At 42.5% G+C, this 26214-nt stretch overlaps 1 protein-coding gene across 2 annotated transcripts; it reads right to left on the bottom strand.

The window, feature by feature from the left end:
- Positions 1 to 774: 774 nt before the first annotated feature.
- POGK (pogo transposable element derived with KRAB domain) lies at positions 775 to 26214 on the bottom strand. 2 transcript variants are annotated; one of them, XM_036754068.1, is made up of 6 exons: positions 25925 to 26214; positions 23925 to 24058; positions 10310 to 10436; positions 8917 to 9030; positions 4982 to 6463; positions 775 to 2892 (listed from the first exon to the last, which is right to left on the bottom strand). In XM_036754068.1, the coding sequence occupies exons 2-5, from the start codon at positions 24054 to 24056 to the stop codon at positions 4995 to 4997; spliced, it is 1842 nt and encodes a 613-aa protein (XP_036609963.1). In that variant the 5' UTR covers positions 24057 to 24058; positions 25925 to 26214; the 3' UTR covers positions 775 to 2892; positions 4982 to 4994. The 2 variants fall into 2 exon arrangements, with proteins under 2 accessions (XP_036609963.1, XP_036609962.1); XM_036754067.1 differs by lacking the exon at positions 25925 to 26214 and adding an exon at positions 25440 to 25751.

Below are 26214 nucleotides of genomic sequence, written 5' to 3'. Positions count from 1 at the left end.
GTATTCAAAATGAACTTTTTAGTACAAGTTTGAAAAGCCCCTTTTAGTTGAGATGGGAGAACACTCCATTTCTGGGGCTTTAGAATTTTTTTTTTAAACATCCACCTATCCAAACCTTTTCTTCCTTTAATGACTGTAGTTGAATAGCTAAGAGGGAACCAGAGTTAACAATTTTTTTCAGTGTTTTGGTACTGCTGTTGATGGTTAGCAGACTTAAAAACCTTGTCTAAGAGGCTTCTAATTAAGTCTGAGGGTAGTGTATGGCTTGTGTTAGGGCTGGACACTTGAAGGATAATGAGAAGAAGCCTAATTGTAGGTCTCTGTTCTTTCAATGGGAGGACCATACACAGATGGGTTTTATAGGTCATTACACTGGTTCACTTTCTCAGTTTTTTCCATCAACATTTATAAGAACCAAATTTTGATATTTCCTTTACTGACATCATAGTAAACATGATTCTGCTAGTAATTGATCCAGTTGTCATCCTGAGAGATATTCTTTTTAAGGGGCTGTGTTTCATGTTTGACTTGAGGTACATAGCTATTGTCATAAGGCCTTTGTATTTTCTTTCTTCTCCTTACATCTAAAAATCCCATTCAAGCCAGATGGTAATAGTGTCACTCCTAGCATAGAAAATAACTGAACAGTGTTATTTATGGCTGCACCAGAACCACCAACCTGAGGACTGAATAAAATGTAAAATGAAATAGGATATGCAGTATCTTGAAGACAGGACAACAAAACTTAAAAAGTGAAATAAAACCACCACAGTCTTTATTTTTATTATCAAATTTTATTGTTGGGGTTAATTTCTACCTACCTTCTATTTCAGCTATCTCTGATTCTGAGTCCAGGAAAACAAATAGATGCTACAGTCATCATAAGTAATAGTTCTGTAAAAGTGTTGGGGCTTTGAGGCATAGATCATAATGAAATCAGTGGAAGAACATGTGAGCCCCGGAAAACCCTGACATTAGAACTGTTACTCTAGGAGAATTCTATGGTATGATGCACCCTGTCAGATGCTGATGAGAGGCAGTGTGGTGTAGAGAGCTGGCTGATGCTAGCTGTGTGACCCTGGGCAAGTCACTTCTCAGTGCTCTAGGCAGCTCTCTGAGATCTGCACTGGCAGAGGGAGCTGCCCTGGGGGCAGTTCCCTGCACCAGGGAAATCACGGGTTTGGAACAACCACCACCAAAAGATGCTGATGAAGAAATGGAAGGGATTGTTCATAGAATGAAACAAGTGCTGATTAATTCACTGCCCAGCTTTCCCAGTTGAAAAAAAAATTACCTAACCTCTAACCCATGATCCTGAAGTTTAGGTCACAAAATTCTTGAACCTCCCAGTACAAGATAACCTCTCAGTTACAGATGATTTAGGGTAACATAAAGGGGGTAGGGGACAAGACTAGCTAAGATTGGAGGGGACATGTGGAAGAGATTGGAACTGGAATCCAGTTCCAGTAACAGAGTTAAGAGAGGGAATGTAGAAATATCCTAGGGGAGAGAAGCCTTCTGCAAAAATGCAGTTCAAAGGAAGATAATGAAATTTAGTCAAATGTCATTTATCCTGCAGAAAGAAGTTAGACTGAATTGGATCCACCGTTTCCCTGGTGGAAAAATAAGCGAAAAAGGCATTCGAAAGGTTATGTCCCTGTAGAGAACCTGAGTCCCTGGTCAGAAATAGGGATTTTTAGGAAGGCAAGAGCGGTTTACTAGCAGTGGAAAAGTGAGCTGAGAAAACAGCAAGAAAAAGGTAACTGGTATTTAGATACGCCAATTTGGTATTAAATGAGCATTTCTAATTTTAGCTTTGTCCATGAGCTTCTGTTACACTTAGGAGGTGTAGGCAGCTTTAAACAAAAGCTTTCCTACCCCTCCTTGACTAAGTGGGAATGAAAATCTCTCCAAATCGTAGACAAAATGATCCCACCTCCTTTTGCAGAGGTGGAGACACCAAAGTTCCCAAATGGCGTGGCCAAAGGTCTAAGTCCCCTCACTGCCTTTGTGAAGATAAAACTAATTAAAGAAACTAGCAAAATGAGTAACAGAGAAGTACATGGACTTTGTACCATATACAGTAGATAATTTATGGGAACTACTGTGGGCAGCCTGAATAGCCTTTGTATTGATTGCCACCTTAGCTTTAAATATAATGGGGAAAATACCCCGGAGTCAATGTTTGAGACTAGAAGAAGTCTAGCTGCCTGCTAATTTGAGAGGGTAAGTAAGTACAGAATACTCTATTTTATCCTATATCTTCCATCCTAATGTAGTTTACCGCCTATAGAAGCATTTTATCTGCCGGCACCTGTTCAGGATGTCTTTCCTTATTTTGCCATTAACAGTATCTGGTTTTTCCAGTAAGAGAGGAAAACATATAAAGAAGAAATCCTAAGTGATAACTACATGCAGCTACAGAACTGCCTCCCCACTTCTGACTTACGTGGGATGGCATTTGGGAAACATTCTCAAAGGCGGAATGAAACAAATAATATTGACGTTTTCCCCACAGAAAGGACAGTGGTAGGGCTTGTCTCCTATGTGATGCTTCTGGTGATGTACAAATGGGCTTTTCTCCATGAAATGCCTCTGTCACCCATGATATTTACAGACTGCTTCTGGTGGGCACACAGAATAATCTTCAGGACAGTGCCACGGGCAGAACAGAAGCTCAGTTTTTCTTTTCCACATCCAATCTCTCATGAAAATGTCTCTTCTGGGGGGAAGGGCTCTGCGTTCTTGGGAGGGGATGCACCCGTGGCTCATCTTACCCAGGCTTCTTCTCTGACCAACTTGGCATTTTCCTGATGTTTCCTGTGCATCTGCATCCCTGGAACCTTCCTGAGGATTTTCTTCCTCAGTTGTTTCCATTCACAGTTCCACTTGCTGGAATAAAGAGAGAATCCAAGCATAAATCAGTCCTTGGTTTTAGAAGAAAAGAAACTGCTGATCAAAGTTCTTCATGATTTTTTTTCTTAAAAAATCATGGTCAGACCTTCAAAATGGTGCTGTAGGAAAAAGTAAAATTCTTCCACATCTTAACATCTTCTCTCTTTTTGCCCCCTTCCCCCTCCACTGTTTTCTTAAACTCAAAAGAAAAGAATGGGAGATGTGACGAGAAGTGACAGAAGTCTAGATAGATGAAAACTAATGAATCACACCTGACAAAGATGCTATGCACCCTGATTCTCCGCTATGTCCAACTACATATCACCCTTGGAAAAGGATGGATCCTATCCATCTGCCAGACAGAGACCAAGTCTAGCAAGCAAAGATGGTCACAGCCATGTTCTGTACCTATCTTGGAAAATTAATTATGACCAATGCAACTAAAAGAAGACAAAAAGGAAAAGGAAGGAACAAGACCTGCTTGTTAAGTTCTGAGTCTGACAATCTTAGGAATGTGTTCTCCCAGGAAGAGGGGGCAAGGATGACAGCAAGACAGACTGAAGTTAGAGGACCAGTGGTACATACTCAGACATACAATATAAGAACAGAGTTTTGAATAGTTTAAGATGAGCCAGATATTTTTCTTCCCTGGAACCATTAAGGCTGTAGGGATCACTTACCCTAACCTAAACTCTAATCAGCGTTTTATTGGTTCACTGAAATAAAATCTGAACTAATTTGGGTAAATGGGTTACTGTTCCACACAGTTTAAAGTGAGGGGGGAAAAAGGGTGGGTGGGTGTGTATTTAATTTGGAAGTACCAAGGATAGGTACTCCTAATGTTTGAAGAGGTTTAACAAGTATCAATATTATTTCAAGTATCAATATTGTTGCATCCCACTGAAAAGTGGGATTGTCCCTGACTTCAAAAAATGCTTTTAGGAGAGAGAACTATTCAGATTGTTTCTAAGGTGCGACAAGTACACAATAATATATAATGAGATTATATTTCTGTCGGTATAATTCTCTGCTCCTATTTCAGGAGGTAAAAGGAATCATCTTCCCTTCCAGGGGGCACCTTTCCACTGCATCCTGCTTCCCATTTCCTGTAAAGTTAGTCAATGTCTATCAGAAGCTCTGCTCTTCCTCATTCAAATAATCCTTGAGGACCTGCAATCTTGTATTTTCAACCTGTACTCACAATTGCCCTAGTTAAGAAGAAAAATACCTTACATTAAAAAAAAAAAAACAACTTTAAAAAGTTTTTTCACATAGCCTTTGGCCCATAACTTGTTTTGTTCTTGCTGTTCAGATATATCTATGAACCATAGGAGATCCGTGTCATTCACTGCCTGCTCCTCATGTACATCATTGTAACAAAATGATTTTTAAAAACACCTTGGAGAACAGCAAGTGGATTACAGTTATTCAGTAAGCTCTCAAGAAGCAGGGACCCTGTTTTAGTTAAATTTTCTGTATCCCTGAGGGACTTGCATAGTGCCATGTACACAGAAAATGCATAATCCTAGATTCCTGCACTGGATTCCCAAGTGGGGCTTCAGTAGTTCATAGGTAAAAGACCTCTAGTATTGGTGAAAAAAAAAAAAACCCGAGTCAATTCAGTCGCTGAAGCATAGATTTCATGTTCATTGAGGTCAGACTGAATTTTGGTTATCTGCCAACATATTGCCCAAGCTAATGAAAGGTGGTGGTACTTTTAACAGATACATCAAAGAACATAAAACTTATCACAGCTTCTCTGGTTCTATTATAATGGAGAGAAAAAAATTGGCTTTCAGACATAAGATTCTATTATTAAGACTTGTTTTAACTAACATTCTCTGTTGTTTTCAGCCAGTATATTTTGTTTCAATGTAACTTCTGTTTTGGTGGCTTACTCATTGCTCATTTTGGTTATAAAAGTCCTCCTAGGTCATGAAATAAAATATGTATCAAGCAATCAATCCCCCATAAAGCAGAAAATGTCCTTAGCCTACCACCAGCCCACTGCAGATCACAAGGGGAATGGAAATTTTTAAAACATGAACATGTCAGCTAAGAAAGGCACTGTTCATTTATGTATCACCTTAACTTCTGCTTCAGTTGCTCTCTGTCATGCTGTTAGCTTCACCTTCTCTTGGGGGATCACCTCCTCCCGACAAGTCACCCTCTAGTTCCCACAGGACATCCGCATCATCCATGCTGCTGGAGACATGGCACTTTTTGAATCCCTGGACAATGGAATCACTGGAGATGCTGTTCCACGCAACCATGACCCACTCTAGAAACAGGCCAAGGGGAGGCTTCTTGGCATTCCCAGTTGGGCTGAGGGCAAGATTGCCAGCGAGGAGCCACTCTGAATACTGGGAACGCACACTGTCATTCAGAGGTTTATAGACTACCACATCTAGCACTTGTAGCTGAGAAGTCAAGCCTCCTGGGATGATGACCATGTCTGTATCCATAGTTTCCATGGAGTTTTTAACAGAATCAGTAGCATGGCCTCTATAACCATTTAGGATCAGCATCCCCCGCTGCCTCGGCACCGCTCCAGTCCTACGTTTCCACACCACCTCCAACCAGTCCTGCATCAAGTCTTCCGTCATCCATCCATACCGATGGCAGCGAATTTCCATCCCACTGGGGAACTTTCCAGGTGGGATATATGTTCCCCTTAAAATGATATATGGAGGCAATTTTCTTCCATCAGCCAAGACACCAAGCATTGCTGTGATTTTCAGTTTTTCCCTGCCTGGGGTCTTCACCAAAACAGGCTTTTCCCCTTGGTTGTCAACAGTCACTCGAGACGGTACCTCCAAACAAATTGGAGTCTCATCAGCGTTGCCCATCTGCCCCACCATGTAATCATGTGTCTTTCGCAGGGCCAGGATGCTACGCTGATAAGTGATGAGTTTCTCTGTCAGGTCCTCAGGCAAATGCTGGGGCACAGGTACCTTATGTCTCAAGGAGAGGTCATACCTCCTCATCATCCTACGACACCATCCCAAGCTTGCTTTGAATCCCTTTTCGGGAATATTCATTTCCTGGGCAATTTCCAAGGCTTTGAGCTGCATTGCCTCTCTCGTGATCGGGTCTCCTTTGGCCTGCCTCTGCCTCACGTACTCGGCCACCCGCTGGTCCACCAGAGCAAACCTTCCATTCTTAGGGCCTCGAAAAGCACGTCGCATTGCGTGAGCGTTCTGGAGTTGCATCTTCACTTTCCGCCAGTCACGGACATTTTTCTCCAACACACCGAACTGCTTGGCAGCTTGGCAGTTGTTAGTACTTTCTGCATAATCCACAACCATTAACTTGAAGCCTGCATCATAGCTCCGGCGGATCCCCCTACTTAGCTGAAACTTACTTGCTATGTCATCTATTCCCAGATCATACCCTGGGAAACCCATGGCCATGAAGAATGGGTACCCTTCAGTCCACTCGGACATTTCTGGGATGTCCTGGGGCAGATGGAAAGCGAAATTTTCAAGATGCTGAGGCTGGGGGAAATGAGGAGTGATGCTCAATGGCGGGGTCCACTCTGGATGCTTTAGATCAGATTCTTCATTGCCTAGGAGATGACAGGGGAATTAAAAACTATTAGTCTACCTGTAAATTTGTTTTGTACCCCAGTTTTCTAAAAAGTGCCACAATCATAAGTTCAGTCAGAAATGTTAATTTTTGTGCCAAATGGGTCAAGCTGTTACTAATTTCTCTTTGAATGAAAGAGAAAATATATCCTAATCTTTTGCTTGATTTCTTGATATTCCCTTAAGCACACTGAAAAATGACCAGTACTGTGGAATTCTTGTGAGCATAACCCACAGAGCAAACGTGAACTGAGATACATCTCATCAATGTCTCATAGTTCTAATGAGATACATGGAATCTTACAGTTATATTTCCACAAATAGTAGAATCTCCTTATAAAATGGGCTTTTACACATATTAGGGTATTGCTGTTGCTTAGATCATGTCACAGAATCAGTCACAAAACCTTGAGGCGCCTTTCATCTAAACCCATCTTCCTATAGACAGATGAAGAAACTGAGGCTCAGAAAGGTGGAGTAGCTCAGCCCATGGGCAACAGAATCCCCGATCCAATGTTTTCATCAGATGACTAAACTATTGGGTCACTTTCATTTTGAGGGATTTGCCAACCATTCACTCCCTTCCTTCTCCCCACCTTTAAAATAAAAATAAAAATTTAAACATATTTTGCCATGAGGTTTTGTTTTGCTTAGGTCTTTTGCTTAGGTTTTTTTTTTTTTTTTGCTTAGGTCTATCAGCTAAAAAATTCCAGCAAGCCCAACCCATCTGGTCCTCTGGGGACAACAAGCAGGCATCTCTTATCATCACTACTCTGTCCCAGGAATTAAGTCTCTTGCTATGAATTAATCACTCTCAAAACTCAGGAAGTAAGGAGAAGCTGCATAAATAACTTGATGCCTTTTGCTCTAAATATTTCTTCATTAAATACAAGGGAAAAGGGGGAAATAACATTTATTAAAAGTGTTTTGTATCAACTTTCCCCTTATTTTACCCCTAGACAGAGCTCAGATATGTGTTCCACAAGACCACATTCTCCCTGCCAAATCCTCTGACCCTTAAGGCACAGTTTCTCAACAATACCTGAGTATTCTAAAATTCCAAAATTCCTACATTTAATGAAAAATTAGGTATACAGAAAGAATTATGCATGAAGTGGCCATAAAAATCTGCTCAAGCCTTTCCCTTTCTTTCTTTCCCTTTTCGGATCTCCAGTACTCCAAAAGGCAGTCTATTTGGTTCGGCGTATCTATTCTCATAGCAATGTCAAGACTCTGTGAGTTATCAGTTATGTATTCTAACGGGCAGAAGTTCTATTCCGGGGGACAGCAACCAGTGTGACCTAACAGAAGGAGCTTAGGGTGGGAATTCAGGAAATTTAGGCTCCAGTCTCAAAAATGAGATAATCTTTGTAAAGTGCTTAGCAGAGTGCCTGGCACACAGAAGGCATTTTAAAAATGCTTGTTCCCTTCTTCTTCCCAGTTATCAGTCCATCCAAATACTGAATATGCTGCAAAACCCCAGGAAGGCGACACAGGTTCTAAGCTCAAGCATCCCCCTAAATCATAGTGATTCACTAAAAAAAACCCAAAAAACCAGGTAGAACATGCCAATCATAACAGTTAACATTCACACAGCACTTTAAGGTTTGCTAAGCTTTTTACATACTTTATCTCATTTGATCCTCACAACAATCCTTGGAAAATGATAATATTATTGTCCCCGTTTTACGGATGAGGAAACTGAGGCAGAAAGATGAGATGTGATTTGCCTCAGGTCACATAGCGTATAGGTGACGAAAGTGGGATTTGAACCCAGGTCCTCCTGACTCCAAGTCAAGTACTCTATTCCTTGTACTGCCCAATTCCACTGCACTCAGTTACAGACAAGTCTCTTTGGAATTCCCCTGAACTGCTTGAATCAAATTTACGCTACAAATTTCCATTGGACTGGAACCAATGATCATATTTAACAGAATTATAGCTGTGAATAGTATGACCACTTCAGGGGATTGATTATTCGCAGTAATCAGGACCTGGTTGTATCTAAATTCTGGCTACAATGGCTGAGTTGGTTAGACATTATTTTAAGACCTGTTTCCTATTTTATTCTGTCTGTCTTGATGATAGTAGCCATGATATTTTATTCAAATAACCTTGCCCCGACAATCTTAGTGCATAATCCTATTGTGTTTTGGACATGTGTATACCAATGTGGAGTATATCTGTCTGTTGAGTTTACTGTTTGAATGTAACTAAAAAGGAAATCGGTGTTCCAGAGTCCTTGGAGGCTTGTTTTCATCCTTCCTGGTTTGCTCCAAACAAAACAGAAAACAAACCTTTCCCTGCGATCTGGTACCATACACTGATGAATATCATATTACCATCACCAATCCAATCCTTGTGTGTCTGAACTACAATGGTTGCAGCTGCATACATTCCTCCAAGGTCATTCTGAATTGATTTATTCTCTCACCTGTGAAGGAGCCTCCCTGGAGTTTCCAATCCTCAGAGTTCTGAGGGTAAGGAACCCAAGGGCTTTCCTCAACTTCCAACTGAGAGATCACATCTGGTTTAGGAAATGGGAATTCTGTTTACAGGGAATAAAACAGGAAAGATGGGTCACAATTATGAAACACTGTCAAAGTAACTTTTATGATTTAATTAAAGTCTACTATCCCAGCAATACAAATCTCCTCCCTTTCATTGCTAGCCCATGCAGAAGTGAAATGGGAAACACACAGCTTAACAAAGTAAGGGGGAGGAAAGTTCAGGGTTTCCTTGAAGGAAATGTTCACTGGGAAATGTATGGACTTCCCAGTCAGGAACTGAAGGATCTCTGCCACCAAGGGCAAGAGTTGGTGATATTACTAGGAAAGGGCAAGACAGCAACTGAATACCACTGATAATAGTTCATGTTTACCATGTTTGTCTAAAAAAAACAATTTTCCTCATGGTAATCTTGTGAGGTAAGTGGAGAGAACATTATTCAGATATTACGGAGAGGAAACTGAGCCTCAGAATATAAATAATTTGCCCAAGGTCACATGACTAAAAAGTATCAGAACTTAATCCAGATCTTCGGACACAAGATCCAAATACACTAAGACGCCTCTTTAAAGAGATAATTTTTTTTGATTGTTTATTTCATTTTTGGTCTGAATATGGGGCTTTACTGGTATAGTGAAATTCAAGTGAGAAAACTCCTTTTACCAGTAATGAAGCTCCACAACTGGGGGCACTGAGTGGTCCAGGAGGTAGTCTGGTCAGAGGAAGGACTTGAAGACTCTTCTTATGCTCTATCTACTCCACAGTGTGCTGATATCTTACCTCTGCTGGTAACATCAGCTATCGTCTATAAAGTGCTTCTTTGTCTCATTTGATTCTCACAACAATCCTGTTACATGGGGGGGTGCTTTTAGTAAACAAAGTAAATTTTTAATTTGATATGTTTAATGGGCAAGTTATAAATCAATCCAGATAAATTCATGGATGGTAGATCCAAAAGACATTAATAATGGAAGCCAAGGATACTCGGGGGTACAACCCAGGCCTTGAAGTTGACATCACACATTATGCATTGCCAACTGCTGATGTCACTGAGAGATAAACTATGGGACCAGAAGTAATGATGCAATGTCACACTTCTTATTTGCTCTGCAAGGAGGATGCCCAGAGTTCAAACACCAAAGTTCTGAGGTGAGACTAAGAGTTATGTGGCACTTTCTAAGCACGGATATTTTAAACAAGAAATTAAATATGAAGTGTTGAGGGGAAAGATTCCAAGTTTTGGCTAGAGCTATCTTGAGACACAGATACAATCCTCAAGACACAGAGATTCTAGGAGACATAAGAAAGCAAATCTTTACCCAGAGACAATACGGTTTCATAATTCATTCTCATGACCTCCCGGTAGAGTGCCTTTTGTTGCTCAGTTAAAACTTCCCATTCCTCATCAGAGAAATATATGGCCACCTCATCAAACAGGGCTGGTACCTGAAAAAAATGAATATCCCTCACTCAACACCTAAAAGACAATGAAGTAAGATCACTGAATTGGAATGGATCTTAGATGTCACTGAATCATGAAATGTTGGAGCTAGAAGCTCCAAACCCCTGATTTTACAAGATAAATTACCCAAAATCATAGAGCTAGTCAGGGGGCAGGGCCAGGACTAAAACCCAGGTCACCTCCATCCCAGTCCTGTTATTAACCACACCTTATTGTCCAACCCCCTCCCCCTCACTCTCCATTTTCCAACCGTACAATGTAATAGAAACATGTATTTAGCATCTTCTGTGTGAAAAGCACTGGGAAAGAAACGAAGAGGTTGCAATGAGAAGACAGGCATGGGAAATGGCTTCTGGAGGCAGGAGACAAGATGGCTGAATTGAAGAATAGGGAGTAGTCCAGTGTGGTTGAAATCTGATTGTGAAGGACCTGAAATTCTAAGGTAAGGTATTTTTATTTTATTCTACAGGCAACTGGGAGCTACTGAAGGTTTGAAGGCAAGGGAGTGATGTGATCAACCAATTAAGTTATTTATTTTGCATCAACTCTGAGCCAAGAACTGTGTTAGGTGCAGTGAATACAAGGGTGACAAAGAAATAACCCCTGCCCTCAAGGAGCTTCCATTCTATTGGGGGAGACGACATATATATATATATATATATATATATATATATATGTATGTATGTATGTATGTATGTATATGTATATATGTATATATGTATATATATATGTATGTATGTATGTATGTATGTATGTATCAGCAAATACAATATATGTAACAAAATCCATTTACCATTGTTTTATCAAACCCATGCATGAGGGCAGTTTGTGAAGGATAGACTGGAGAGAGAAGAGACTGGATGGAGGGAAAGAGACGTCAAGAACCCTCAGTCTCCTGGGGGGTGGGTTAGCAGAGGGGAGCCAAAAGAGATGCTGTGGAGACAGAACCAACAAGACTTGGTTTTGATTAGATGTCACATGTGCCAAGGAAGGAAGAGCTGAAGAAAGAGTCCAACGTTTCAAACCTGGCTGACTCAGAGGTGAGAGTTCAAGTCCACAAACATTTATTAAGTGCCTACTATGTGTCAGGCACTGTGCTAATTGCTGGAGACACACAGAAGGGCAAAACAAAATGAAAACCAGTCTCTGCCCTCAAAGAGCTCATTGTCTAATGGGGGAAACAACATGAAAAACAACAGTATACAAAGAAGAGAATAAACTAGAGATAATCTCAGAGGGAAGGTACAAAGATTAAGGAGGGCTGGGAAAGGGCTTTGGCTGAGATGCGAAGGAAGCCAGGAGGTGGGTATGAGGAAGGAGAGAGTTCCAGACCTGGGGGGCAGCCAGTGAAAATGCCCAGAGCTTGGAGGTGGCCACTGTCCCTGAGAGTATGTGGAGGGGATTAAGGAATAAAAAGAATAAAAAGTAGAAAGGGGTCAGGTTACTGAGGGTCATGAACTGAAATAGGAGAGGTGAGCGGAGGGACAAGTTTAGGAGGAAGATGATGAGTTTGCTTTTGAATAAATTGAGTTTGACATGTTAGGGAAGCAGCCAGGTAGAGATGTCAACCAGGCAGTAAAAGATAAGGGTAAGAGATGGAGCCGGGATAGATATACACAGGATAAAAGAATCACAGGCTAAAAGCTGGAAAGGACTTACAAAACCATCTAGTTGAATCTCCTCATTTATAGATGAGAAAAAGGCCTGAGAGGTTATACGACTTGACTAAGATCACAGGTAGTAAATACAGATGTATAAGTCAGTCATCTTCACAGAGGTGATAATTGGACCCACAAAAACATGTATCACCAAGGAAGAGAATATAGAGTACCTTCCTTAGCTACCTTTAAATGCCAACTAAAACCCCACCTTTTACAGGAAGCCTTCCCCAACCCCTCATAATTTCTGTGCTTTCTCTCGGTTAATTATTTCCTATTTATCCTGCACGTAACTTGCTTTGTATATATTTCTTTACATGTTGTTCCTCCTCTCTCTCTCTCTCTCTCTCACACACACACACACACACACACACACACACATACATACATACACACACACACACACACACACACACACACACACACACACCATTAGACTGTAAGCTCCTTGAGGGCAGGAACTCTCTTTTGACTCTTTTTGTATCCCCAGCACTTAGCACAGTACCTGGCACATAGCAGGCACCTAGTAAATGCTTCTTGATTGAAAAGGACCTCAAGCACTTGGACCTAGGGGATAGAAGTATCGGTATAGATACTGTCAGGAGAGGTCTAAAAGGTGGGAAAGATACTAGAACTGAGCACTGTCATGGAATCTCCTTCAAGAAAAGAGAGAAGTAGGTGGTCAATGGTATGAAATGTTGCAGAGAGGTCAAGAAAGGTAAGGACTTGGATATGAGCAGTTTCAGTAGAAATTAGGTAGTGAGGAAGTAGAAGCTGTTAACTGTTAAAAAAAAAACCAAACTTATTTGAGGGTCTTTGGATCATAGGGTTTATACCTGGAAGGGATCCCAGAGGAATTAAATTCAATCCCACATTTTTATAGATGGAGAAACTGAGGCCCAGGGAGATTAAGCAACTTGGTAAAGTTGACTAGTGACTTGAGAGAGACATTTCAATGGAGGGAGTGGTGGAAGAATCTTATCTTAAGGGGTCAAAGGGAAAGTGGGGAGTGAAGAGGTGGAGACAATTCCCCCCACGCCCCCCACAATTGACTGACTGATCAGTGGAACACAAAGGGTAACACTGGGTCTAGGGCAGGGCTGAGACTAAGAAGAGCAGACAAAGTAGGCAGCTGTGTATGGGCAAAGCAAAGAGGCACTTCTTAATGCTGTTCATGAATGCCAGAAAAATCCCTTCTCCATGGCTCCTAGGTATTTATTTTGTGATAAGCCAAGTCATGTGTTACAGGGAAAGCTCAAATTGCACTCAGGGTTCGATTTTTAAACCTTGCCTAGGGCCCACAGATGCCTAGCCCCGGCTCTTTCCTAGGGAGCCAATCCCTCAGCATGTCACCCTCCCCCGCTCTGGAAATGGAAAGTCATAAAATGCAACTGAAGATAGGTTTTATGAGAAAACTTCTGACAAGATGGCCCAAATCAACACGGGCCTTCCTTCCCACAGACTTCAAAGGAAGACAGCCACTCCCCCTGAGGGCAGATTTGGTTTGCAAATAGGACAGGCTGGCTCCATTTCAGGACTGGAGAGGCCGGTGCTTTTCAGGACAGAGTTTCTCTTTTTTTCCAACAGCATTAGCACTTGTTTTTAATGCAGAAGCCATAAAGCCAACCTAGAAAAGTATAAGTGGGAACCCTGAAATCTCCCCTCCCCCAAGTTTTAAACAGAGTTTTTTTCTACTTTTCAAGGGGGGCAAAAAATCAGAGGACGGGAAAGAGGAAGAAGTTTTTGCATATGAAAGGTATGTGTTTAACACCCAAGTCAAATTTGTGGATTTATATAAAAGAGGCAAACTAGCTTCCTTCCATTTGCATGGGAGAAAGCCCCAAGGAAATTCTCTTTAACACAGACAAAGGTGGCAGTCTTCCGGCTTCTCTCTACACTTTTTAACTTCTCCACCTTTTCAGGGCACTAGAATGGAAAGTCATTTTTAAAACAGCAGTCCACAGCAGCCAATGTTCTGGCTCACAACTCCACCCCATTCTTGGTTATGAATCACCTCATAGCTAAAATATGTACTTTCTTGTACTGATTTTTTTTTCCTCCTGGGCTCCTACTGGATCATAGAATGTTGGAACAATTAAAGAACTCAGAGATGATTTATCCCTTTCTCTTTTCTAATATCACAATCACCTTAGTAACAGCCTTCATCTCTAGCCTGAAAGTGTCTTAATTGAACTTCCAGTCTCTGAACTAACATCACCGCCCCTCCCCCAACCCCCATCCTATTTCCATATAGCTGCCAAACTGAATGTCCTAAAGCACAGAACAGGCCGTATCTCTCCCCAGCTCAAGAAGCTTCAAAGACTCCCCATTGCCCCCTAGGATAAAGTATAAAACTCCTCCCCTTAGGCATTTAAAGCACAGCCTCGAGTCATCAGACTGCTCCCCCTCACTTCTCTACATCCCAGCCAAAACGACTGAGTCTGTTCCCTGCTTCCTATACGTGACATTCCATGTGATGACTTTGCTGTCTTTGTAGAGGCTGTCTCTTCATGCCTGGAATTCTCTCCCTCCTCACTTTTAACCTCTCGGAATCCCTAGCATCCTTCAATACTTAGCTCAAATGTCACCACTTTCAGGAGCCTTCTTCTGATGCCCCTCACCCATCACTATGTATTTAGAGTGTGTGTATCTGTATATCCTTTTGTTATTAGTGAACATTTCCCTCATCCCCACCCAGAAGCAGTATGTAAACTCCTAGAGGGCTGAGACTAATTAACTTTTATATTTATATTCCCAGCAATTAGCACACTACTTTGTCCATAGTACACACTTGTTGATTGATTATCTAGTCCAATTGCTTCAATTTATAGCTGACAAAACAGAAGCCGGTAACAGGAAAAACATTTGTTAGGTAGTGGATTCAGACCTTGAATTCTAGGTCTTCAGGCTTCATCACTGGTGCTCCTACTATACTCATCTTTGTTTCCAAAATGTACCCCTCTTCCTAACTTCCCTACTGCTGTTGAGGGCACCACCATCCTCCAAGACCCTCAGGCTCATAGGCTAGGCATTATCCTGGACTCCTCAGTAGCTCTAACTGCCCCTCCCCCCCAATATCCAAGCTGTTGCCAAGACCTTTTGATTTGACCTCTGTACCATCTCTGTCACTTTCGCCATCTGTTGTCAACCTCATCTTTCTAGCAGCTCTTTTCAATGTCCCATCCTCACCAGCTCTTGTCAACATTTCACATCCTCATCATCTTTTATCAATTTCACCCTTTTACCATCTCTTGTCAATGTCACATCCTTACCATCTTTTGTCAATTTCAAATCTTTCACTATCTCTTGTCACTTTCACCTTTGCTAAATCTCTTGAATACTCCCCCTTTTCTCCTCTGACTGCCACCTCACTGCTGCCAGCTTTCATTACCTCACACCTGGACTATTGTGATAGCCTGCTGGTGGGTCTGCCTATCTCAAGCCTCTCCCCACTCCAACCAGTTAAGCTACTAAAGTGATTTTCCTAAAGCACAAGTCTGATCATGTCTACTTCCTCCCTAATAAACTCCAGTGGTTCCCTATCACCTCTAGGATCAAATATAAAATCCTATTTGACTTTCAAAGGCCCCCTCCCACCTTCCTAGTCTTCTAACTCCCCCTCACATACACTGTGATCCAGTGACATTGTCTTCTGGGCTGTTTCTTACACAAGACATTTAATATCCTGACTCCAGGCTTTTTCATTAACTGTCTCTTTCTCCTCTCCCGCATGCATGGAATGCTCTCCCTCAGCATCATCTCTACCTCCTGGCTTCAAGTCTCACCAAAAATTCCACCTTTTACAGGAAGACTTTAAATCTATTGTCTTTCCTCTGTTGATTATCTCCAATTTATCCTGTATATACCGTATTTATATACAGTCATTTAAAAGTTGTCTCTCCCATTAGATTGTGAGCTCCTTGAGAGCAGGGGCCGTCTTCTGCTTTTCTTTGTATACCCAGTGCTTAGCACAGAGCCTGGCACATACACTCTATATGCTTAACAAATGCATACTAACTATGCCATGTTGAAAAGCTCATCACATGCCAAGGCATAAGTTAAGGTGGTAAAATATTATATGGCCACTGTGTGAGATACAAGATTGTGAAAGCTTCCCTATGAATAAATCAGACAAGGTAATACTCAAATAGTACAAATTTAGTTAGGATGTAGACCTCACTAGGCCTAAGTTTCGTTTTCCTGTAAATCATATGATTTCAGGGAAATCAGGTGGTCTCCCCCTCTCCCCCTCCCCTAGCCTACTCACAAACCGTCATCTTAACATTAAAATTTCCCTATAAGGTAATTCTGTAATTTCTGTGCTAGTATTGGGTAAACGTATTCTGGGTTAGATTGTGAGGCCACCTGTCCCAGCAAATAGGGACAGGGGTCCAGCCTCTGGGGGTGGGACTTCTTAGAATTGTTTGTACAAGGTTATATATCCCCTTGCCTGCCTTCTCCCCCTTGCCTCTCTTCACTACCATCTCCACCCTGCTAGTGGGAGATGCCCAACTCTCTCGAGACTTGATCAAATAAAGCTTCTGTTTTGTTTCTACCTTTGGAAAACCGAGACACCTCTGTTTTTTTATTTTGAGCCAGTGGTCTGTTGTCCCACACAGCCACTATGAATGGCAAATGTGAGGCCCAGGCAAAAATATGGAAAGGCCTATATGAATTAATAATGCACAATGAAAACAAAATAAAACTCCAAATGATATGTATACACCAGCCAGAGTGATTTAAAATGTTATGCTGGTACAGTCAAGTCCTCCTTTGATGCCTCATCATGGTGTGGAGGTGACCTTGGGTTATTCAAGTGGAGTACAAGCTCTGGCATGATACTAAACTTGAAAGAATTCAAGTATAGGCCTGAATAGCATTGTGTCTGTTGTTAAGACAAACAGCCCAGCTAGGGGCTGACGTTCATTACCAGGTGGCTGACCACTTGAAGATATTACTTTTTCCTTCCACAGCAACTCATCCAGTTCAATCCAATCCTATCTAGTAAGCAGGTGCTTAATAAATAAAGCATTTATTATTCCCCAACTGATAAATATTTAAAGGATATGAACAAGCAGTCTTCTAGGGAAGAAACTCAAGCTATTTATAGCCATGTGGGAAAAAAATGCTCCAAAGCACAAATAATTAGACAAATGCAGATTAGACAAACTATGTCATTCTACCTCACACCCACCAAAATGACAAACATTGGAGGGGCTGTGGGAAAACAGGCATGTTGATGTGCTGTTGGGGGAGCTGTGAATTAGCCCATATATTCTGTAAAGCAATTTGGAACTATGCTCCACAAGTTACTAAACTGAAAATGGGAACAAAATGGGGATATCTCTTTAAGCCAGAGATATCGCTAGTAGGCCTGACCTCCAAAGCTATGTGCCAGGCACTATGCTAAATACTTTATAAATATTATCTCAACTGATTCTCATAATGACCCTGGGACACAGGTGCTATTATCATCCCTATTTTACAGACAAAACAAATAGATGTTAAGGGACTTGCCCAAGGTCACATATGCAAAAAGAAGTGTCTGAGGCCAAGTCTGAACTCAGCTCTTCCTGATCCAAGGCCCACCTATGCTACCTGGCTGCCCATTAACGTAAGAAACAAAGAAGAGCATAGTTTCAGAGAACCTGGGAAGACATATATGAACTAATGGAGAAGTGAACCAAACCAGGAAAATAATTTATACTACAATAACATGGTAAAGACAATAGTCAACTTTGAAAAACTCAAGAACTCTGATCAATGTGATGAACCACTGTGATTCCAGAGGATGGCCTATGAAGAATCCTACCCACCTCCTGGCAGAAGAATTAGACATACATTTTTGGATATGGCCAATAGGAGAATTTGTTTTGCTTGTCTATCCACACGTGTTATAATGGTTACCCACACCTTTTGGTGGGGGGGGGCGGGGGGGGGAGGAGTGGGAGAGAAAAAAAATAAATGTTTGTTAATTGAAAAAAAAATTTAAAAGTAAAGCATTTATTAAGAACCTACTGTGTTCCCAGATGGCATTATGCTAGGTATTGGGGGGAGAAACAGAAATAAAATGAAAAACAATCCTTGCTATGAAGTAAGGCACTTACATTTTGCTTTAAGATGGATCCCTTCTCTCTCTCTCCCTCTCAACCTATTATCCTATGTTGGAAAGTGTACCTCCGATGATAACGAAACCACAGATTCTTAAAATATTTAAGTACATCGGGCGGCTCAGTGGACATAACACCAGCCATGGAATCAGAAGGACCTGAGTTCAAATTTGACCTCAGACCCATTACTAAGGGTCTGTATGACCCTGGACAAGTCACTTAATCCTGACTGCCTCCAAAAAATATTCAAGTACAAACATAAAGATTAGATAAGGTGACCCTTTTACTGTGTTACTGTTTGCATGTTTATTATTTTATCTCTCTGAACTTGTGATTTTAATGGTCTAGAGAATTTCAGCTTTATACCTTTCTCAGCAATTTATAATCTTAGAGACTTGCCTGAGGCACTGAGAAGCACACTGGATGTGTCACAGGCAGGACTTAAACCCTGAGATCCATGACTTAGAGGCTGGCTCTCTATTATATACTTGCACTGCCTTTAAATTATAAATTTCATTAAAATCATGCTTTAAGAAAAAAAAGAAATGTGATTTTTTAATGTAAATGCTCTAAATTTCTAGATATTCAGAAATAAAAGCTTTACTTTTAAATTACATTTCTACTTAAAGAAATATTTTTGCATTACTTAAATATCTATATCTATATAGATATAGATATTCCCAAAGACTGAACCAATACTCTCAATGACTCCTGTAATGACCTAGCCAGTGAAAACTGACCGGTACTACTCCCCCCCCACCAAAAGAACTCTTCTGCCTCCCTGACTTCTCTTTAATTAACTTCTCGGATTCTCCTATCAATATCTAATAATGGTCTTCTTTACTGTAGCTCCTTTCTTTTCTGTAATTGAGTTCTAATAGACATTTCTGCCTATGGTGAAACTGAACCTATGTGGCTTGGGAGCTAAGAGATACCCAAGTACTCTTAGTGACTGGGCAGCAGTAAGAATAAATGGAATTCAATGTGGAAAAAAAAAACCAAATTGCTCTCTGGGTAGGCATTTGGCTCTATTAACAAGACCTCCCTTCTCTTCCTCTCTAACTCCCTTCATACAGTGCCATTTGGTGCTTTCTCCTTTTCCTTCTGGAGTCACCCTATTGCTTGAGTCTACCCCACACAGGTAGTTCTAACTGGCCGCTACCTGGCCCATCTGTGGTCCTTAGCCCAGGGTCTTAAGTAAATGGGCTGCTGCAAGCAGCTACACCACACCCATAGTGATGGAAAGATTTAAAACTAGACCTAGTGTAGGGTCAGGGGACCACAGATCCAGAGCTTTGAGGGATCTCAGGAGCTATCCAGTGCAACCCTCCACTCCATCCCCCAAATCAATCAATTAATAAATATTTTTATATGAAAAGGGTCAAAAGACAGTCTCTGCCCTCAAGGAGCTTACAATCTAATGGAGATTCAGAAGCTGAGACCCAAAGAAGTTAACTGATTTATCCAAGATCATACAAACAGTGTCAGAGCACAGTATTTTATACAAGGAGCAGGTGCTTAATAATTGCTGGACTGAATGAAACTGAATGTACTAAAGATGTGATAAAGGCTGGAGGCTGGTACAGCTGTCATCTGTTCCCTTTCTTTTGTCAACAGATCTGAGGATCTTAAAACAATTCACATGATGTTCAAAAGGAAGATAGTTCAGCAGCTCAGAAACTAATTCTAAAGCAGTATTTCCTTTAAATTGCATAAGTCCACTGGCTAGACATGACCTCCAACGACCTTTATCTGTGTAGCTAAAGGTAAAAAAGGGCCAGTGCCATACCAATTTTGAAGTCACATTAGTTTCTTTAGCTCCTAGGTCTCCTCCCCACTCCTTTTTTGGCTTATTTCAGATATACAGTATACAGATGGTATCGGTCTTTCTCCCTGGCCTCCCCTCCCAAAAAACTTATGTAATCACTTGTAAATTAACCGTCTGATTTCAAATCAATGAATTACCTCTTAGCATTTTAAGCCTTTTCTCTAATAATAATACCATAAATCTGTATAATTGTTTCTAATTTTCAAAAAAAATTAATCTTTCCTTTTTATATCCCTGACAACCTATCTTTCCCTATTCCATCTCTCACACAGAGGCCCAATCCTTATAACAAAGAATAAGAAAAGAAAATGGTTCGGCTAAACTGACTGATGAATGGAAAAATCTTATATGCACTTTTACACACCCACAGTCCACCCACAGTCCATCTCTGCCAAGAAGGGTAAGGCAGGTCCCTTCTCATCTCTTCTCTGGGGCCATCCTAAGGGTCTGCTGCTGGTCTGTCTGGCTGGTTGCCTTCCACCGACTCCCCTCTTTTTCCTTCTGGGTCCAGACCCTCTATCTTGTCTCTTTTCCATCATTCCAAGACTTCCAGATGCTGGAAACCTAAAGTATATTCTCACTGTTCACTTGTACCTCTTCTCTCTTCCCTATTCAACCCAAGTTTACAGAACCACAGACTTCTAGTTAGAAGGGAACTCAGCAGCCATTTAAACCAATTATACCTGAAAAAAATGAACCTATTTCACAACATAGCTGACAAAATTAGTCTTTCATCCTTTGTTTCTAAAGACCTCTAATGTGGATCAATTTAGGGCAAACTCTTATTGCTAGGTGGTTCTGCCTGAGGCATCTTCCACCATTCTGTCCTCTTGAGTCAAACTGAACCAATCTTCTACATGATAGCCCTTTAGATACTTGAAGACAGTGTCCTTCTCTGCCCTAAGCCTTCCTTCTTCCAGACTGAACTTCCCCAGGACCTTTGGCTGTTGTCCTATGGCATGAACTCACTTGCGGCACCATCTTGGATATCCTCCTTTGGACACTCTCAACCTTTTTGATGCTCCTTCTTAAATGGGATGCCCTGAACTTAATACAATATTGCAGATGTGACTGGACCAGGGCATACATGATTCATGCAGTAGGATCACCAACTCCTTCCACCTTAGCTTTTTGGGTGCTCCTACTAACTCACATTAGACTCACACTAACCTTTTAGTTCCCAAAAATGCCCATATCTTTTTTCAGATGACCTACTACCTACAGTCAAGTCTTCTCTTTGAGAGGGTATCCCAAAAGTCTTAGTGCAATTTTAAACTTTAATGAGGTTTTATTATTTAAATGTGTCAGGCCTTCCAAAGCATCTATTTGTATTTTGACAGGGGCCTTTAGTGCTTTTACCCAACTAATGAATAATAATTTGTTTTAATGGCTTAAAACCACACTAAGACTTTTGGAACACTCTGTATTTCTGTAGCTGATTTTTTGGAACTCGCATGTAAGACTTTAAATTTATCTCTATTAGAGTTCTTCCTGTTAGATTTGGATCAATATTTACTCTACACTGTCAAGCTCTCCTTTCGCACCCTGACTCTGTTACCCAACATGTTAACTATCCTTCAGCTTTGTGTCACCTGCAAAACTGTTAAGCATGAAAGCTACCTCTGTATTCAAATCATTGATTTAAAAAAATGTTGAACAGCACAGGACCAAGCAGAGAAGATCTGTTTTCAGGCCTTTTGGGATCAGTCTTTCCCAGAGGAGGTCTGAAAGCAGGGAATAGATAAATCTCCTGCTTAGGGATCCCTACACTAGAAGGACGGATAGAAAGGTTAGGGCAGAAAGATCAAGGCAGGTAAAGGACACTTCAGACCACCGTTGGGTACAGGAAGGAAGAGAAAGGGCAAAGATTTACAGCTGGGGACATGAATATTGGATTTTTGCTTTTAAATCTAAGTTTTAGAGGGTCAGAAAGAGCATGAGTATGTGAGCATGTACACTCACCCTGTGGGTGTATGTTTGTATGTGTGTGTGTGGGTGGGCTAAATGAAATGCACGTGGAACCAGGGGGGGAAAATGGCATTCTAGATACCAAGGAATGTGAGAAACCTGTAAAAATTTTAACTATATAAACAGTAATATCAATTACATGAACTGTTCACCATTTATGCCTGGATTTTCAAGGCACAAAATAATGAAGACATTAAATCACTCACGACATGCAACATGAACTTTGTTCTAAGTTTTATTTGACTCCAACACCCTAGGCTAAGTCTTCATAGTCTCTTGTTCAGATGGAATAGTTATCTACTCACAATTTTTAAAATTTACTGAGAACTGAACAGTGCCACATGGTATATAGCAGAGAAGTTGTTTGGTGCATACTAGAGCTGCCCCACTACGTCTGTCTCTGAATCTGGGTCAATTTGAAATGTAGCTCTTTTGTCAATGAAAACAGGTGTTCCAAAGAGCCAGCAATAATAGGAACTAGAAGGGATGCCTCTCTCATCTCCTTACCCAGCCAAATATTGGGCTTCGGAGAAAAGAAACCACATATTAGGGCCTTAATGTCTACTAAGGGGAAATTTAATAAACCGAGAATCACGAAGGGTGATTCTCCTCTCACCTATCAGGTTTGCCTCTCCCCACCCCCACTTTGCCCAAGCCCATTCATGTTGTTCTCTGGCTGCCTAGAGTAATACGGAATCATAGATTTGAGTGAAGGAAGGGAGCTCAAAAGTCACCTAATCCAACCCTCTCATTTTATACTTGAGGAAACTGAGGCTGGCCAGTTTCTCTGCTCCACTGCTCAAGTCTCTCCACACCACTCAAACATTCTATACCTTTATCTTCTCTATCCTCCTCCTCCTCCTCCATCTTTGACAGGGAACTAGCAAATGAACCCGTATGAAGATGTTAATGGGGTTTTATGATTTAAATATGTCAGGTCTCCAAATCATCTATCTGCATTTTGACAGAGACCTTTGGTGCTTTTGCCCAACTAATGAATGATAATTCCAGTCACTCATTAGGAAATATTGCTTCAGGCAGGTGTGAGGGGGATACCAGCTGGTACCCTTTAAATCATCTCATTCATACCTATTACTCATCAGGCCTGTCCTATCTATTTATAGTATTTGTGCACTTGGTCTCCTTTTGGCCCACTTAGAGGGAGTTGAGGAAGAAATGAACTTTTGGAGGAGGGCATTCCAATTTAAAACAATAACCTGGTGACCTAGCTATCTATTTGCATAGCTTATAACAGACTAAGGTACACTGATATTTTTTACTGGATTATCGGTATTTCTCCATATCACTGAGAGGGCTTAGGACATAGGAAGAGTTTAAAATGAATGAATGAATGATTACCTCATGTCAACTCACAAAGACCTGTTCACAAAAATTACCATTCAACAAATGTGCTGGTGATGTGACAGCTATAACACAGGAAAACAGACAAAGGTCAAGAGAACTGTGGAAACTACTTTGTCACAGATGTATGTTTGTTGCCTGCTCAACATAAAGAAAATATAACTGCCATGGGGACAGATCCAGAAGACTCTCCCAAAGTATGCTTGAATGTCATATAAACAGAATACATACTGTACCACACACAGAAATCCCAAAGAACTGCTGAAGTCCCAGTCACAAGCACAGCAAACATTTTGTTGAAGGAGAGATCTCCACAACTACAGAGCTATAAAAGCTGTAACATTGTTGCTTTCAGAATGACACGGGAAGCAAATATGATGGGAAAAGCTCAATAATTATATTTTTGGGGGACGAGGTGGGTTGAGGAGATATATGTATGCCAGACTACTGTTTACTCGCTAAATATGGTTAACAGTCAAAATAAGCCTGATTTTCAAACCAAATCTAATCGCCATAGTGAACGGCCCCCATGATCTTATTACTCACCCAACCACCTTCTGCACAGATCCTCACTCTCTGCATATCCATGGGTCCATCCTCTATTTCCTTGGTCTGAATTTCTTCCTCTTCTTCCTCTTCTTTCAGGGGAAAGGGGAGGGGGAAGGTGGTGGACTCCATGTCTAGGAAGAAGATTCATTTCAGAAAGATCCAGGGCTGTGCTCAATTTCAGTGTGAGCTGTCCACCAAAGGGAGTTCCACTCTGTGGCCTGGGACAGGAGGGGTGATTCAATAGTACACCAACTCCTCTACACTACATACTGTAGCCTCAAGCAAGAGGGGACAAGATCAAGGGACTGAGTCTGAAGGGCCCTTAAGAGACCATCCTAATCCAAGCCCCATGATTTTACTGATGGCTCAGACAAATTCAGTGGCTTGTCACTGGTTATACAATTAAGTTTGAGATTCAAACCCATGTCTCTGACTCCAGATCACCTGCTTTTAAGAGGAACCAAGCTCTGGAAGGGGAGGAGCTTAGGATATACCAGGAAGCTGGCATTCTGAATGCCAGGTGTTATACTCAACTCAAGGGGGGAACGGAGAGGGGGTATAGCTCATAGATTCGGGTGGGAAATCACCTTAAATCTCATTTAGTCCAACCCTCATTTTACAGATGAGGACTCTGCAGCTCAGAAATACCTTACCCAAGGTCACACAAGTTAGTAAGGGGCAGAACAAGGGATTCCAACCCAGGTACCCTGCCATCAAATCTTGCCCCCTGTGTACCATACCATGGGCTGTCCTGCAATTAACTCGGTTTATTTGGAGGGGGCTGGGAAATCTGCTCTCTCTAAGCCAGACCTCATAACTGTGCAATGGAAGGACATATAGGGTTGTATCCCAAAAGTCTTAGTGCAATTTTGTGGGAATATGCTCTATGTCTTTCCACTTTCACTGGCCAGCCATGGGGGCCCCCGAAAAGTCTCAAGGCAATTGTGCACAAAGACTTTGGAGACACCCTGTATCTGCACCTAAAGGGGAAGGGGCACGTACTCTTAAAAGCTGCAACCCAAGTGTAAGTGGTTGGATTCCTGGATTCCTTTAGGGAAGGTGACCCGTAATTAGCATTGGACTCAAAGTGGAGAAGGCCCGAGTTCAAATCCTACCTCAGACATTCTGGCCAAGTCCCTTGACCTCTCTCGGCCTCAGTTTCCTCATCTATAAGATGAGGATAACAGCACCAGGGTGGTGGCGAGGATCAAATAAGATTAACATAGGTACAGCTTTTGCAAGCCTCAAAGCACTACATAAAGGTGAGCGGCTATTATTGCCTAGGCAAAGGGGGTGTTCAGGAGGGGGTAAGAAGAAAGCAACTTACTCTTGGGACTGTTTAAGAGAAATGGAAGGAAACCCACCAGTGAAGCAGGGCTAGGGGATGGCTGGATAGATGGATAAATGGATGGACGGATGGATGGATGGATAGATGGATGGGTGATGGTGGGAGTGGTCGGAGAGGCACAGGGGGCCTCTCCCGGCTCCCGGGGCCCACCCGACCTCTCTTACCGCGCCTCGGCTGCCGCGGCTGCCCGCTCGGAGCTCTCCAGCCATCTTGTCCCTTTCCTCCCCACTCCTCGGGCCGAGGCCCCGGGCTGGGCTCCCCCATGGTCCCGCTTCCCCGCCGGCCTCCTCCCTGCGCTCATGCCCCGACCTCCACCTTCAATGCACCTGCGACCCAGGGGCGGCGGCTGCGGCTGCGGCTGCGGGCAGGCAGGGCCGCAACAAAGGCGGTGGCTTTGGCTGCGGCCCTGAGCAGCTGCAACATCGGTGGCCCCCCCTCCTTTCCCCCTCCCTCTCCTCTCCTCTCCCCTCCCCCCCAGCCCAGCCCCCGCCCCTATCCGCCCTCCCCTCCAAGTAGCCAGGGGTGGGGAGGGGGGCCGGGGCCAGACCCGGGTGGGGGGAGGAGGAGGAGGAGCCCTCGGTGTACGCCCCTCCCTGCCCGGAGCTGTCCGTGCCGCCCGAGGGGCCGCGCACAGCCCGCTCACACTCACCGCAAGACGCAGGACGCAGGGCGCGGGACGCAGGGCGCAGGGGTCTGGGCGCAGGACGGGACAGCACGCACGGGGCGGGGGCGGGCACTGGGAGGGGGTGGCGTGAGTGAGGGTGGGTGTCTGGAGAGGTGAGGGCGAAGTCGGCTGGGTCAGGGTACCATCCTCCTCTCTTTCCGTCGGTCCTTCCGATCCTCTCCCTCTTACCCGTCCTCACGTCCCCTCCGGGAGAGAGGGAGGGAGGGACACGTGGTGGAAAGGAGGGAGGGTCCGGCCGGGAGCTGAGGGTACTG

This window comes from Trichosurus vulpecula, chromosome 4, assembly GCF_011100635.1.
Source record: "Trichosurus vulpecula isolate mTriVul1 chromosome 4, mTriVul1.pri, whole genome shotgun sequence".
NCBI lineage: Eukaryota > Metazoa > Chordata > Mammalia > Diprotodontia > Phalangeridae > Trichosurus > Trichosurus vulpecula.
The sequence above is the reverse complement of the archived record's forward strand: the minus strand, read 5'-3'. Positions and strand labels throughout refer to the sequence as shown.